The sequence below is a fragment of the Arvicola amphibius genome, chromosome 10 (genome assembly GCF_903992535.2).
Source record: "Arvicola amphibius chromosome 10, mArvAmp1.2, whole genome shotgun sequence".
In the NCBI taxonomy this organism is placed as follows: Eukaryota; Metazoa; Chordata; class Mammalia; order Rodentia; family Cricetidae; genus Arvicola; species Arvicola amphibius.
In genome coordinates this window covers 107,220,905-107,237,889 of record NC_052056.1, presented here as the reverse complement: position 1 = coordinate 107,237,889, position 16,985 = coordinate 107,220,905, and the positions used below count along the sequence as shown (strand labels likewise).

The 16,985-nt window shown below is 49.4% G+C and overlaps 1 protein-coding gene across 1 annotated transcript in view; it reads left to right on the top strand.

The window, feature by feature from the left end:
* LOC119824389 (WD repeat-containing protein 49-like) overlaps nt 1-16,985 on the top strand; it is a 47,766-nt gene that overhangs the window by 20,159 nt on the left and 10,622 nt on the right. Inside the window, exons 7-16 of the mRNA XM_038344511.2 lie at nt 1,728-1,834; nt 1,920-1,999; nt 2,709-2,763; nt 4,083-4,128; nt 5,566-5,625; nt 8,488-8,653; nt 13,274-13,369; nt 15,160-15,218; nt 15,402-15,543; nt 16,473-16,512. Coding sequence (XP_038200439.2) covers nt 1,728-1,834; nt 1,920-1,999; nt 2,709-2,763; nt 4,083-4,128; nt 5,566-5,625; nt 8,488-8,653; nt 13,274-13,369; nt 15,160-15,218; nt 15,402-15,543; nt 16,473-16,512 — 851 coding nt within the window. The remainder of the gene's footprint in view (nt 1-1,727; nt 1,835-1,919; nt 2,000-2,708; nt 2,764-4,082; nt 4,129-5,565; nt 5,626-8,487; nt 8,654-13,273; nt 13,370-15,159; nt 15,219-15,401; nt 15,544-16,472; nt 16,513-16,985) is intronic.

Sequence of the window (16,985 nt, the reverse complement as noted above, 5' to 3'; positions counted from 1 at the left end):
CCCCGCCACCTTCCCGTTAAAGCTGAGCAGTGTGTCCCTAGAAATCAACAGCGGGGTGGACATTCACTTCTGCTCTGTTAATGATCCAGATTGTTCAGACAGTCTTTGCTCACAGTCAAGTGGAAGAGCCTGCTGTCTCCCCGTAGGAGTTCTTTGGGAGGACCATCCATCCCAAGAGTATTATATCCTCGGGATTATCTTGAATGCTCTAAAGCAAATACTTCTCACAGATTGGCTGAAACACTAACCCACTGTCTGCTCCGAGGATTCAGGGAACAGGCTCTAAGCCTACCTCAGAGGAGCCGTCCCTAGGGTGGAGACTGACTTCAGCAAGACAGAGGATATTGGATTCTCTGGGGGAGGACTCTCATTCAAGGCCTGCTCCAGGATGGGCCTGGAAGAAACTAGAATCACGAACAATGGTGCTGAGGGAGACCTGAGAACTGGGAGTTTAGAAGGCACAGGAAATGAACCCCGCTGCCACAGGTTCTTTTCCAGTAGCTTCAATAAAATACCCTGACAAATGCAACTTCAGGAACTGGGGTGGGGAGGGGACGGGGTGGAGAGGTGAGGTGGTGGGGGTGCTTATTTTAGCTCGTTGTTGACAGGAAGTCATCACAACAGAAGTTGCAGACTGCCTTCACAGTCCAGAAGTGTGAGTGTAGTTCACACTGCCTTCATAGTCCAGAAGTGTGAGTGTAGTTCACACTGCCTTCACAGTCCAGAAGTGTGAGCATAGTTCACACTGCCTTCACAGTCTAGAAGTGTAAGCCTAGGTCACACACATCTCATCCACAGTCCAGAAGTGTGAGTGTAGTTCACACCATATCTACATCCACAAGTGTGAGCTCAGATCCCATTGCCTCCACAGTCCAGAAGTGTGAACTTAGGTAAATCACACCCACAGTCCAGAAGTGTGAACTTAGGTAAATCACACCCACAGTCCAGAAGTGTGAACTTAGGTAAATCACACCCACAGTCCAGAAGTGTGAACTTAGGTAAATCACACCCACAGTCCTGAAGTGTGAACTTAGGTCACACTGTTCCCACATCCAGGAGCATGAGTCCAGCTCTTCACTCAGTTCAGAACCAGTGCAAAAACCTGTGCCTCTCACATTCAGGGTAGGCTTTCTTGCTACCTCAATTCACCCAAGCTTAAGAAAATCCCTGCCAGCCTGCCCACAGGCCAGCCTAAATCTTGACACTCCCTCACTGAGACTCCTTTCCCTGGGGAGTCTACATTGTGTCAAGTTGACAGTCAACAGTATGACACCTACCAACACTCTGGACATTGAACCTGCCGAATGTGAAACTAAACATTTCTGTTGTTGAAGCAATCTAGTTGTGGCTACCTGCTATACCCGTGCTAGCAGGTGAACACACTCAGTCTGAGAGTACAGACACTTTCTAGGTAAACATTTATTTTTAAGATGTGTTTATTTTTATTTAATATGTTTGGGTGTTTGCCTGCATGTACGTCTGTGTTCCATGTGTGTACTGTCGGCAGAGATCAGAAGAGGATGCTGTATCCCCGGGAACTGGAGTTACAGATGGTTGTGAGCTGCCATGTGGGTGCTGGGAATGGAACCCCTCACCATCTAAGCCATCTCTCCAGCTCCTCTAAGCGGTCCTCTTTGATACTTATGTCGCCAGACTTCTCAACGCAAATTTCCCTTGATTTGATAGCCATTACCTCTAAGCCATCGGTCTTTCAACTTTTTATACAGGTAGTGAAAGTGTGGGACTTTGACACAGGAAGACAGGTGTCCGAGTTTATTGGGTGTCATGGCAATGCCAGCGTCACCTGTCTGACTTTTGACTCCAGCGGAAGAAGGTACGCCCTTTCTCTACTGTCATGAGCCTTTCTTTCAGCAGGGTGGCCTGGATCGTGTCATCCTAGCGGGATAATCTTTTCCTAGGCTCGTTACTGGGGGCAGAGATGGCTGTCTGAAAATATGGAACTACAACAATGGAAATTGTCTCCACACCCTTCAGCACGGCAAGTGAGGCTGGGGTACTCCAGCAGGTGGTCCCCACAATGTATTGATTACCATAATGGAAGGGAACCCAGGGAGATAGAGGTTACAATGCGTGTGGCATCTCCACCTCCCCTTTCTCTGTAGTTCGCGTTATTTAATGTTTCTGAGCTTGCGTTTCCTGGGGATACAATCACAGAAATTAAATGCCAGTCTCTTAGAAATCTCCTGAACTGCCCCAGGCTACTCATCCATTCATTTGCTATTTTTATTCTTGGTTTAAAAAAAAATTCCCTGATTCTGGCCTGTCAACTGCTAACAGAGCAGATAAGATGCACGTTCTTCAACTATTAAAGGGGAATACATAAATAAAAGTCAAGGTGAAAGAAGCAGGACGCTAAATTCCCGAGCCTCGTTCCCGAGTCTGCTTCGTCCTCCGTGTGACCATCTGCCTATTCACTCATTCAGTGTCCTGTGCTTTTGGGTCCTATAAGGAGAAGCCGGGTCTCTGCCTGTAGCCAGTCAAGGGCAGACTCAGACAGAGAGGGAAGGTGGCCACAGATGAACGATGCCTTCATGATCCCGGTGACATCTGACCCGGGGCTGAAACCTAGAAAGTAAATGACGACATCTGTTCTGGTCATCAGACACAGGAGGACAACATACGAAAGCTAAATTAAGCAGGAGTTAACACAGAAAAATGTTTGACGGAAGGTGATAATGTATTTCTAGATGGAAGTCAAAGTGAGGTCTGTGACTGTACCTACATGGAGGTGAACCAAACTAGGTGAGTTATATTTCAGCTTGAGTTATATTTAGCTAGGACCCTTCTTTTTCCTACCGTAGTTGGGGGCGAAACAGTTGTATTAGTTAGCTTTTCATCACTGTGAAAAAATACCTGAGATAAGTTGTGGGGGATGGGGGGGAGGATGTATTTTGGCTCATGGTTCCTGGGGTCTCAGTCCGTCATCAGCTGAGGTCTGCAGCAAGGTGAAACATCCTGGTGGAAGAGCAATGGTAAAGGAAGGATGCTCATGTCATGGCGACCCTGAAGAGAAGGGAGACAGACGCAAAACCAGCCATAAGATAAAGCCTTCCTGTGGCCACTTCCTCCAACTAAAACCCTCCTCTTTAGAAGACTTACTTATGATGCATGTGTATGCATGCCTGCATGAGTTTATATGGACCTCATATGTGCAGTGTCCATGGAGACCAGAGGGCCTAAGAAGGATGCCCTGGCACTGGAGTTACAGGCATTTGGGACCCACCTGATGTGGGTGCTGAGAACCAACTGGGTCCTCAGCAAGAACAGTCAGTGCTCTTAACTGTGATGATCCCTGAGTGATGGTCACTGTCTGATGGTCACTGTCTGATGGCCACTGTGTGATGACCACCATCTGATGGGTCACTGTCTGATGGTCACAATGTCATGGCCACCGTGTGATGGCCACCGTCTGATGGTCACCGTGTGATGACCACTGCGTGAAGACCACCGCGTGACGGCCACCGCGTGACGGCCACCGTGTGAGCCATAGGCTCAGCAGTTAAGACTGTTCTTGCAGAGGCCCCAGTTCTGGGCTCCACTGGCACCAGAGATACACGCGGTGCACATACACTGATGCAAGCATAAACACCCCACAGCCAGAAGATAAAACAATACTAATAAAGTTTTTAAAAATTCAAAGTAACAAATCAGAGTGGAAAAAAATAACTTCAGCCACCATAAATCAAAGAATAAAAACACAGTAATTCCTTCCTGAACACTAGGAGGGTGAAGCAATCCCTGGACCATTTCTGTGAGTAGTCTTGCCTCAGGGATTCAGACGTGCTCTAAAGATCAAGTAATTCCCAGGAAGGCAGCTCCTCACAGAGGATCTGTAGACCACAGAAATGATGGGATGGTCTGTTTCCGTCTCCTGATGCTCGAACAACGAACCCTAATTTATCAAATTACATTTCCCATTGTCCTTCATAGGCATTGGAAGAGTTCGTATCCTTTTATTTATCATGTGGCTAGGGCAGAGTTAAACCATACAGTTAATTCTATATAAAGGTAAACGGATGGAGATTGAAGTGTTACAATGTAACATCTTGTTGCTGTCTTAGGTGTGTCGTAGCTGTTGGATGGGACAGAAGAGTAAATGTGTATTTTGTAAGTGAAATGGAACAAATGAAGATGGTTCAAAACCCATCCCCTCAGGCTGACTTTCCTATCTCTTCCCTCCTTCCTCCCTCTCATTTTTAGTGTATTTTTATTATTTTTAATTGTGTGTGTGTGTGTGTGTGTGTCCCCGCATGTAGGTATACGCATGTACGTGTAGGTGTCCGCAGAAGCCAGAGGCATTGGACCCTCTAGAGCTGGAGATAGAGACAGTTGAGAGTCGCCTGGCTTAAGTGCTGAGAACCGAACTCGCGTCCTCTGGAAGAGCAGCCAGGGAGTGTTCTTAACTCTCTTCACCTCTGAGCCATCTCTCCAGCGCCCTGCCTCTCATTTAAGAGGAGATCTGAGAATGCTTTTGCTGCCTGGTATAAAATAAGTGACACACACAGGATTCTCTTATTTCTCCTTCTTCTTTCCTCTCTTCATTTCTTTGGAAACACACACACACACACACACACACACACACACACACACACATACACAATCTTCCCAGTGTTCCTTTGAGAGGATGTGCCAGCTAGGAAAGCTGTCAGGATCTCGGGGTTCCTGGGAGCCTGGAGATGCCTTCACAGGTCTTGAGTTCTAAGGATGACTCACTCTTTCTCCTGCCTCCCCCACCTACAGCTCCTACTCGGCCCCTCCTCCCCAGCCTGAGGGGTTTCCCAGCCCACTTGCAAAGACACAGGTCTTATGGAAAGGCTGACTTTTCCTTCCTTCCTTCTTTCCTTCGTTCCTTCTTTCCTTCCTCCAGGCCTGTCTTTAAAGCTTACTAGAGCCCCTCCAATCAGGAAGAGGAAATGAGAGGCCACCCATAGGCCTCTCTACAGACACGAGAACCCTCTTTATGGAGGGGCTTAAGAGACCGAAGTTTAAAGTACTGCCCCAAACTAAGTTTTAAATCTACCTGTGACATTTATTGCCCTGCTTGCTAGCCTAGGCGGTCCTGGATTTCCGGATGCATTTAAACGCTGTCCGGGCTCCTTATTCATTTGAAAGTTCACTATATTTCACTATATTTCAAGTCTGAGCCTTGCATCCTGAGAGTGATTTGAGAGATGAATACCTGGGAAATTTCAGCACTGAATTTGTCCTTTGGTATTACAGCTTTCGAGGCTGATGGCTTTGGGTTTAGCCCGTGAAACGGCTCTGGGTCTTATTATGAAGGCAAAGTTATGCAGTGGATCTAAGAAGAGCTTGACAGTTGACATATGATTTGCTGAAATGCAATCACCCAGACGTCAGGAGTGGATTGCTTTTTCTTCCCACTGGCACTTGGGGAATTTGCTTTGACATTTCAAAAATCTGCATCAGCCGTGGGGTGAGGGGTAGGGTTATGAAACGTGCCAACACCTTCTCTCTGAAGTTGTGAGTGTGTTGGCAGCTCACTTTATGGCTCGCACAATGTGTCCTGTTTGGCTTTGGATACAGGACACACCTCGTGATTTTCATCATTTCTGGAAGCCTCAACCCCGCTGGCAGGATGACCTGGTGAGCCGCAGCCCACTGTTTGACCCTCAATCCACACAGTAGCACACAGTGGAGATCTCCTTCACTCAAGGGGCTACCCTGCATTTTCTGAACCTGCCACACACGCTCAGTTTCCCAGAAGCCTCTGCTATGTATGGCAAGATTCCCGCCCGTGTAGAACAAGGTGCACTGAGGTCCAAGCAGCTGCCTCCTCTGTGGAAAAGGTGATGGCCCCAATGTTCATGCTGTGGCGTGGAGCCAGTGGGCAAGGTTCCAAGCTGCTCTCCATGAGGCCCGCTGGGAGTCCCCATGTGCAGGATGCTCAAGGTGGGGAGTGTGTGGGTTTTTGCCAAAGAAGCATTCATTTCCTGCATCTTCCTGGTGAGCCAAATGCTATTCATGATGTCATGACGTTCCTGACTCGCTGTGGCTGGTTAGAGGCTCCGAGCTGGGGCACGGCTGGCAATGCTTGTTAGAGATCAGAACGTTCTGGGTGCCCTACAGCCTCCCAGGGATGAATGACCTTCCTTCAAAACTGTCTGGGTGCCTAGGCAATAGGACAAATGTACAGAAAACAAGGCCACCCCGCCCAACTGTCTGCCACTGCCCCACCTACCTTATGTGCCCTACAAATATTCCAGAGGGCACATGTCACTCGAATACATACTTCATTGTCTTAGTCAGGGTTATTATTGTTGTGATGAAACACTTTGACCAAAGATACTTGAGGAGAAGAGGGTTTACTTGGCTTGCACTTCCACATCCCTGTTTACCATTGGAGGAAGTTAGGCCAGGAACTCAAACAAGGCAGGCTCCTGGCGACAAGAGCTGATGCAGGGGCCGTGGAGGGTGCTGCTTACTGGCCTACTCATATGGCTTTCTCAGCCTGCTTTCTTATAGAACCCAGGACCACCAGCTCAGGGATGGCACCACCCATAATGGGTTGGGCCCTCCCCATCAATCACTAATTGAAAAAAATGTCCCACAGGCTTGCCTGCTGCCTGATCTTATTAGAGACATTTTTTTTTCCAACTTTCAACCGAAGCTCACTCCTCTCTGATGAATCTAGCTTGTGTCAAATTGACATAAAGCTAACCAGTACATCCATGTAACTAAGCCTCCGTGGTCTGAAAGACCTTACGCAGTGCCCAGCTTATAAGAATTGCCCAGTGACGATGTTTTCATTCAGCATCCACTGAGTGCCTCTTGTGGGCCAAGTCTGGGAGTTGCAACGGTGAGCAAGCATGGCCTCACCTTCACGGAGCTTACAGTTTAGTGGGCATGGCGGAAGTAACGAAAGTATATGCCAGGTCCCAGGGGAGCCATGGCATTTGGATATCACACGTGAGTCAATGAAGTGCACATGTATCCAGTCCACCATCCTGCACACATATTTGCCGAGCACTGGCCTGCTCATGCACTTAGTAGGCAGGCATAGAAGAGACAACTATGATTCTTGAGATGCTCCCAGACAGGTGAGGCACGGAGGAGAGAGGAAGCATGGAACCGAACAAATCAAGTGATGATGAGTGGAGCCACTAGCTTTGCTGCAGCATATCCGGGAGATTAAGGATCACAAGGGCTTTTTCAGAAGGGAAAGATAATCTTTATGAGGGCCGAGAGGAGATGCTTGAGCACGGTGTGGAAGTATAGAAGCGTGTTGTCCGGAAGGACTGGGCAGAGTCTGATTGGCTAGCACATTAGAAGTGGGAGGGAAGATATGCTAATGAGATGTCTCAACAGAATGTGCATGCTACAAAGCTTAAACAACAGAAATCTATTTCTCTGGGTTCTGGTCCTGAGGTGAGGGTGCCAGCTTGGTCAGGTTCTGGTGAGGGCTGGTCCTGAGGTGGGGGTGCCAGCTTGGTCAGGCTCTGGTGAGGGCTCCCTTTCTGGCTCACAGAGAGATAGTGACGGCTGTCAGCAACTCTTTGCTATGTCCTCAGACAACAGCGAGAGCATGAGCTGTGTGCCTCTTCCTGTTCTTAGATGAACCCTAATCCCAACTTGGGGACCACATCCTCATGAGCTCATCTGTCACCAGTAGCCTCTCTATAGTTGGGACAGGACATGGAAAAGCCCAGACCCAAGTGCTCAGCACACATTGTGGGATAATAGGGCAGGAGTAGAAATCTGGCAGTAGAGGATCATGGGAAGGAGATAGGTGTTAGTCCTCTTTTTCCCGGGTCTCACATTATAATCTGTGTTCAAGCAGACAGAGCCTCTTAGGCCGTCAAGCCAAATCCTCAAGGCACACCTTGTGGCAAATACACAAGAACAAAGATAGAAGGATATCTTCATACGGCTGAGTGCCACCAATTGCCATGACATAGTAAGCTCTCACAGTGGGAAATGGGAAACGTACATGGCCAGGGGCCCGGGAAACCCTGCGGCACTGGTCTCCACACACCAGTTTGGGGTTCTCGTCTTCAGCAGAGGCACCTGTGCCAAGCGCCTCCTTTTGAGAGAAGCCCATAGCTTCACCTCCCATTGACAGTTTCACCTCAGGAGGGCGGGTGGGAGTCCTGGGCTCCTCTCTGCTCTGGTGTGTGGCTTTCTGGCTGGCGGGAGCCAGACCTCCTTAGCCCCCTAGCTGGGTTCTCTTGTCCACATGCAGCCGGAATGAAGACACCTTGTCAACGACTTGCATGCTGGCGGGATAATGAACTAAGGACATGCTACTTCCCTTAGAAAGCTGGGGCCCTAGAGGAGCTAGCCAAACAGGGAAACACAGCAACATAGTGATTGGCATACAGAGTTTCTGACAGGAAGAGACAGAGGTCCCAGAGAACCCCTGTGCGTCTGATTTTAAGGATCAAATGACCCCTGCCATATGTGAGTTGGGGATCTCGTTTCTCAGCTCTGTCTTTCTTTCTTTCTTAGAGCCACGGGCACAAAGAGGACATCCTTTGCGTGGCCCAGTGCCCGCCTTTTCTTCTGGCCACCTCCAGTTATGATGGAGAGATAATAGTTTGGAATGTCATCTCAGGCCACATGTACTGCAAGCTGAACCCTCCCAGTCCCGTGGATGGCCAGGACCACAGAGAAGGTAGGGAAGGGGCAGGCGCCATAGCCTGTGTGCACAGACTGCCCCCCCCCCATCAGCTTGAACTCGGCAAGCTGAAGGAGTCTCCATGTGAGGGCCACTTCCTGCTCGGGAGGGATTGGCCTTGGGTCACGTTTCCCTCCCAAAACTGGGAGAAAGCTTAAGAGTTCAAAGGTCCAGGCACCATCTTTGGACGCTTGTCCATCAAAGTCTGTCTCATAGTCTCTTTGAGGTTTGGTTTATCTGTTCCCAACTTGAAGGATGCTCCCACTGAGCCCGCCAGCATTGCGGCCACCATCCTTTCTCCTCCTCCCCTTCTCTCTGTTATCGTCTACCTGACACATGCTTCTTCCACCCAGCTAGTAAGCCTATTCCCCACGTCCAGCTCAGGTACCGCCCCCTCAACATTTCAGGCTTCCATACCGTCCTCATCCTCTGCCTCCTCTGCTGCCCCTGACCCACAGATCTCCTACCTCAATCCGACCTTATTGCTTGAGTATTAGATTCGATTGCAAAACTTCACCCCCACTCTCTGGATTTGTTTGCCTGGTGCCTTTTTTGTTGTTGTTTGGTTTGAGACAGGGTTTCTCTGTGTAGCCCTGACTGTCCTTGGGATTCACTCTGTAGACCAGACTGGCCTCCAACTCACAGAGATCTGCCTGCCTCTGCCTCCCAAGCGCTGGAACTAAACATGTGTGCCACCACCACCCGGCTAGCTTGGTTCCATTCAGGCTCCTCTCTGTCTGCTAACAATCATGGCTTCATTTTTTTGTTCTGTAGTCATCAAAGCAATGTTGAGGAACACCTGCCATGTGCCTGGTCCGATGCTAAAAGTTACAGTCCTCTCCTGAGTCCTGAACCTATTAATAATCATGCATGGTGAACACCGGACAAACTGGGTTGTCTACGGGTTTTACTTCTGTGAGTGCAGGGTGGGGAAACAGGCTATAGGATAGCCAGATAGGCTTCCTCCTGCTCCTCCCCCATCTAACAGCCCAGGGGAAGTCTTCCCCAGGATCAGTTGTCTGCTGTGGAGCCACAGGGAGAGGAGATGCAGGAAGTTAGTTGTTTGGACGTAGAATTATGAAGGGTTTTCATTTCCTGAGATCCAACCCACAAATCCTTAGAGAACTATGAGTGAATATTAGAGCCCTGCTTTAAGCATCTGGTAACTTAGTAGCTGTTACAAAAAAGAAAGAAAGAGAAAAAAAAAAGAAAGGAAGGAAGGAAAAGAAAGTCTCTGAGTCATTCAGTCAGAAAACACTTCTGAGCTGCTCGAAGAGGCAGAACACTCTAAGAAGTAAAGTCGGGGAACTCCTGGTTGGAAGGCAGAGACAAGCTGTGGGTACACAGCCAGTTAAAAATAACAGTCAAGTCATGTGGTCGGCTTGAGCGCCACCTAGAGAAGACGCTAAAGCCTCTGGCAACCTGGACAACAGGGAATTCTTACCTGCAGCCTCATCACCGTCTCAGCTCCTAATCCCCATCTCTCCACGTATTTAAAAAGATTATTCTCAGCCAGGCGATGGTGGTGCACACCTTTAATCCCAGCACTCAAGAGCAGAGGCAGGTGGATTTCAGTGAGTTCAAGGCCAGAGGTCTTCAGAGTGAGTTCCGGGACAGCCATGGCCAACAAACAAACGAATAAAAACTTGAGAACATCTAACCACCTAGCCCATTCCTTTTGGAGTTTTGTTGTTCTTGTTGCTGCTGATGATGTTGTTGTTGTTGTTGTTGTTGTTGTTTTTAATCGTCTGGGAGGAAAGAGGTGACATTCATTGCATTCCAGAAGTTGATTTTCTTTGCCATTAACCTGAAGTTAAAGTCACTGGCCAAGGATGTGATGCTGACGTTTCAGGAAGCAATTCTGATGCAAAAGCCCTGTTCACAGTAGCAATCACCGCTCCAAGTTACCGTGAGGTTGTAAATTGTAAGCAGTCGCTGTTTGAGAATCCCTTCTGTTACAGAAATACAGATCCAGCTATTGCCGCAGTAACACATCTGCAAGGCAAAGTTTTTACAGGCACATACACACACTCACAAACACTCTCACACACGTACACACCGTGCGCGCGTGTGCACACACACGCACTCTCACTCACACATGTGCATCCACTGACACACACTCACACACGCGCTCACACTGACACCCCCACACACGCACACTCACACACATGCATGCACATACATACTCTCACACACTTTCATGTGTACACACACACACTCTCTCTCTAACACACACACATGTAGTGAGGAGCAGTGGGCTGTGTTCCTGCCCGGCTCCCAGACGCCTGGCTAGTTTATGCCCCGAAATAACTACACGGAAACTGTATTCTTTTAAACACTGCCTGGCCTATTAGTTTCAGCCTCTTATTAGCTAATTCTCGCGTATCTTGCTTTAACCCATATCTAATAATCTATGTAGCATCATGAGGTGGTGGCTTACCAAGAAGATTCTAGCGTATGTCCATCTTGGGCCGGAGCTTCATGGCATCTGGCTCAGAGAGGAGAGGCATGGCGATTGCCCGAAGGCATCTGCCTCATTCCCAGCATCCTGTTCTGTCTACATCCTGTTCTGTTCTAACCTATCAGGCCAAGCAGTTTCTTTATTAATTAACCAATGATATCATCAGATAGATAGAAGACACACCTACACCACACACACACACACACACACACACACACACACACACAGGCATACCCTTCCATGAAGGAGCAGCCTGGCGGTTTCTTAACAACCACACGGAAGCCCAGCTGTCTTTCTCACATGGGATTGGTGAGGAGGATGCCATCTTGTATGGAAAACTGTGGTCTCCTCAGGAAAGGGGCTTGCAATGGTGTCAAGGCAAAGCTGGAATAGATGAAATCACTAATGTTTCAGCTGTTAATTCCTCTCCCGCATCGAAAAGACTTTGATTGTGAGAGAGACCAGGGGAAGTTTAGGAAAGTTGTCACCTCTGAGATGGAGTTTTCTCTAGGGAGACCATCAATGCCTACCGGTTAGCTCTGTTTTCAGCGCATTTCCCACACGCTTATTTATCTGCTTCCAACCATGGGACCCCAACACTTGAGAGTTAAATGGTCATCGTCATTAACAGCTGCCGTGGGTTGAGCAACTTGAAGAGTGGCACTTTGGGGCCATAATCCCTCAGCCTTCACAGCAAGGCCATGTAAGGGTCTGGTGTGGTCCATCCTGTGAAGGAGAAGGTTGTCTCCATGTGGCAGATAGACCCCGCTGAGGTGCCAGGAGGTGAAACACATCCCCAGACTTCACCTGGGCAAGAAAGAGGCTGGCATCCTGACCACACTGTGTTCCTCTGCCACCATCTCTGGGACAGATGTGGGCAGGCGAATGGACTTCACCTCTGGATGTCTCAAAGACCTACCTCCTAATCCCCTTATATTGAACATCGGGGGCTGTAAGCATGTGGTGCCTAGCAGCCCCTTATTTATATGTCGCTCCCCATTCCTCTTTAGAGTCCTCACCCTGGACTGGCTCAGAGAAGGTCATGGAAGGATGTGTTGCCCAGGTTCCCTTTCCACAATCTTACTTGTGTTTCTTGGAGGCAGGGATTTGGGTGGATTCCTAAGATTTTTATTCAATGGCAAATATTTGAGTTCTCATCCTAAGGGACATGGGGGACTGGAGATAAAGAGCCGCAGACCCTGGCAGAGGAGGGAGCACTGGGAATGGAGTCCCAGGCTGATTTATTTGGGAATTGGTAGTGTCTGTTGAGTCCTGGTTTGGCACCTGTCCCCTCCACAGTGACTTCTCTGCCTAGGCCATCTTCCAAGTGTCAGAGGCAACACAGCCCACTGGAGACAGCTCCCCCAGCTCTGTCCCCTCCTGCATGCGCCAACAGGGTTTCATTCATTTCTTGGGAGTTTTTGTTAGTTTCCTTCTGCCGCTTGTCCCACATCCAGCACAAGGCTGTAGCTGTCAAGACCTGCTTAGATGTAGGTGGAAAAGAAGCAGGAAGGGATGGGAGTCTTCAGGTCAGGAACAAATCTTCCCATCCGCTTACCTGTGAATCTGTTCTCCTGACACAGCCCACTGTGAGGTGAAGGTCTCTGCTGGACAACAGGTATCCTCAAAGTTGCTCAGCCGGGGGCACTTTGGGGAAGTATCTGAGCATCCTGGGCTAATGCCTACCCTGACCCCAGAGCGCTTGCCTGGGCTTCTCAGATCTCTCAACCTGTTCTTGTATCTTTGTATCTTGTATCACTTTCCTATTCTTTCTCTAGAAATCCTAGGGGTTGGGGGAGGAAGGATTGGAGTGTCCACAGACTGCCGGAGCCACTGTCCTTCTGTTTCTGACTGGTTCTTAGCCAAGAGGGCCACTTTTCTCTGCTTGCTTTCCAAATGCTGCTGGGGCAGCTACGTACAAGAGAGCTGAATATATGTGTCAGTGAGGGTGAGCAAGTGAGTAAAAGGCAGAGAGAAAGAGACTGAGAGAGGGGGAGGTGAGCATGGAAGGAAAGAGAGAAACACACACGTGTGCGTGCACGCGCGTGCACACGCACCCTCCCATACTCGATGGGGGAGCTACAATGGTGGGGGGGGGGACGTTAAGGCAGGGAGATTGTGAAACAAGCCAAAGAAAAAGAATCTTTCATTTTCAGGCCCAGACAGAAGTGTCTCTCGACTGGCCTTCCTAAAGACTCGGGCAAGGAAGCTGGACTCAACAGCTGCTTCCCTCATCAGCAATGGGCCCGGAGGTAAGCCTCTCACTTCCAAGGTAAGGCCATCCCGGTCCAGGATGGGTGAGTTAGGCCCCTGAGTTCCACTGTCCATCTCAGGCTTCCTCTGTTACCTCATTGCTGGCTTTACTAACAAATCCCAGGCTAACATCCCAACCCACATCAACCTCAGTCGACCCTACAGGAGGGCAGCCATGTAACCAGGCCCCCAGCCCATCTTCCTTCAAATCAAGTCTCCACGCCCTGTTGTTCTTACTGCCTGCTGGGTCCCGGGCCACCTGCAAGGGTGACTGGCCTCAGGCATCCCAAGGACAGTGTGAGACCCATAAGGCTAACCAGAAAAGCCCAACAGTGCAAAGGAAGCCGGCATAGGCAGCCACGGGTAACCTCACAGAGGAACCAAAGAGAAAGGTCGAGGGGTCAAGAGCTGGCCGGATGTTGGGGTCAGCGGTGGAGTTGGTGCGCTCTATGGGGGAAAAAGTGAGGACTCAGGAGGGGCCATCACTAGCTAGTGACATTAACCCAGGGACAGGCCCTCCAAGCTCCAACTGTCACAAAAGTGCGCCCAAATCCAGCCCCTAAACGCTCTAGGGCTTTTAGTAAAATTACAAGGTAAAGGCAGTGGCCATGCAGTCCTGGTAGCAGGGGAGGGCTAGGCTGTCCCTACTTGGTACCAGGGTGCTTGGTTGTTTGTCACCAGTGAGAGGCCACCTCTCCCTCTTTGTCCCAGCCCACACTGAAGCTCTTTTTGGCATCAGGTGCTGTTGCAGAGAGGAGAGAGGATGCTGGAGGGGGGCAGCTGTCTCTGACTCCTTCCTGAGTCATCTTCATCCTTTCTGCTTTACCTGTGGGAGTGCGGCCCCCTCTCTCCTAAGAGAAGAGGAGATGGTCTGCATGGGGCCCCCACTTCACAGAGCCTGGCTACCTAAACCCACACGTAAACCACAGGCACGAACTGTGGTCACTGGACCAGGTCCGTTCTGACAAGTAACTAATTAAAATAGTGCACGCACTCCCACACACTAATTTCCAGCCTGGCACATACTGTCCCATCCTTACCAGCCAAAGAGGCCACCCTGATTAGTGGAGGAGACACCACCGAATCACCAAAATCAAAACCCCTCCCTAATACAGTTCTAACTGAAGAAATTAAACCAAAGAAGGAAGAGATGTTTTTGCCCCCCCCCCCCCCCCCCCCCGCATGAGACCACTGGGTGCTGTTTTACGTGTGTTGTGATAGCTGCACTTTAAACTGCTAGTGGCTTGTCATGCTAAGGTGGTACATAGCCTGGGGGAGTTCTCTTCCCCCAGACAATGGCTCCATTACTGCCACGAAAGGTAGTTCTAACCAAATCACTATCCGTCTAATAAGATTCAAACTAACCAAATCTCTATCATTCTAATACAACTCAGATTCAAATTAACCAAATCTCTATCGTTCTAATAAAACTCAGATTCCAAGGCTCGGGTGAAATCCTGTGAGTTCAGAGAGCTAAAATAGCAACTGGCTACCATCCTCCCTTTGCTGCCATCCTGGAACTGCTCCCTCCACACCGCCCCAACCTAAAAAAAAACCATGCTAAGCTCCTCCCTGCGACTGCCCGCCAACCGGTTGCTAATGGCACCTCTCTGAGCCCAGGTTAACTTGATTTAATTAACGAAAGAAAATACAGCACAGCTTTACGTGGTTAACAAATGCAGCATCTTTGCCTGGCTAAACAAATATTCCACAGCAACCGGGGCTGCCCAGAACCCGCGCAGAACCCTTGGCTGGGCAGCCCGTCTCTTACAGCTTCCCTCCTGCTTAGGGTCTGTCACTTTCTGGAAGCTCTTTAGTGGGGCTGGCCTCATTGCAAACTTCACACAGGTAAGTGGGGAGGGGGGAACAACTGGGTAACTTCCTGGCCATGGGTTTGTTGTTGCTGCTGCTGTTTGTTGTTCCCTGACGCTAGCCTCTAAGTTGGGATTGTCGGCTGGGTTCTAATGCTTCGCTTTGATAGCCTCCTGACATTTCTCCCCTCTTATTATCTTTGCCTTCGATGTGTCTCAGTCCAAAGGGAAAGCCCAGGTGAGCAGCATCGTGGTGACGGCAGGAGACACCCTCATCTACCTGGCCGACCAGCAGGGCTTTGTGCATGTCTATGACATCCAGGAGTACGGCCTCCGGGGACCAGAGCTGCGGGCTCCCAAGAGTAGGCAGTGAATTTCTTCATGTTAAGCCTCAGATAAGATTGCTTTGGTTTTCATCTGATGGTCTTGTGGGGAAATTAAGTTGTCCCCGTTGGGGAGGGATTACCCTTAAAGCCCTTGGAAAGCAGACTCGCCGTAGAAAGAGAGTTTCCTGAGAACATTTGATGCCAGCAAGGATGCAGGGAACGGGGTGTCGGATAGCATCGAACAGAGGGTGATTGCTAGACGGTGACTGAGGGGCCCGTTGACCACCTGTGTCTAGTGCTGCAAATGGCACCTCTGCTTCTAGGTATTTGTGAAGGAAATGACAAACATGCACAGAGATTTGCTTGCAAGATTGCACAACAACACATTGTTTATCAGAGACACAGAATGCTTATATGAGGACCATAGTTTGTATTTCCAACCCTCGCTTAAAAGCCAGGTGCACACACCCACACATCCCCTCTCTCCTAAGAGGATGGTGGGCAAAATGGCCCAGCTGTCATCCCAGCACTCAAGAATCAGAGACCGAGGACCCCCGGGGCAAGCCAGCTAGCTAGATCAGACTCACCGATGAACCCTGCCTCAGTTAAATGAAGAGCAATAGAGCAAGACACCCAACATCAGCCTGGGGCCTTCACATCTGTACACATGTGCGCACACACATCTGTATCCACGTACTTGCAAACATGCAAGCACAGCATGTACATACACACAGGAAATAAAAATCACCAAGGAAAATCATGGCATTAGTGTGTTACATTGGTCCTATTCATACACTTTCAGAGCTGGTGGGGGATGGGGGGACTTGCACATAGTAGGCCCTTGGTCTGCACTAACGCAGAAAGATTACTAACAGCCCATGGGTGCCACTTCCTTCTGGGCACACAACCGTGCTGGACTTCTTCCTGCAGGGTTCTACTCAGATGTCTTCTTTATTTCCACTTAGCGGTGACATCCTGGAGGGCTCATGTCAGCATGGTGACATCGTGAGTATCATCCCTTTGAAGGGCTCAGTAATCTCCATAGGAAGGGTTGATTAAGGCAGTCCTCTCAAAATCCCCGTGAGCTTTTTTTTTTTTTTTTTTTTTTTTTTTTTTTTTTTTTTTTTTTCCGAGACAGGGTTTCTCTGCAGCTTTTTTTAGAGCCTGTCCTGGAACTAGCTCTTGTAGACCAGGCTGGCCTCGAACTCACAGAGATCCGCCTGCCTCTGCCTCCCGAGTGCTGGGATTAAAGGCGTGCGCCACCACCGCCCGGCTCCCCGTGAGCTTTTCAAAGGAGGAAAACTGCATTTTCATTCTGTTCCCAATGATGTAAGATGAATGTGGTCCACATGGAGCTGAAGGAAGAGGTTCCAAGTCATTGTTTTTCGTGTTCATGGGCGGTTCTCCCTGTATTGACCTGGTAGTCTACTGCAAGTTTATGAGCTTAGTGGGTTTGGAGTCCATGCTGAGAGAGAGGC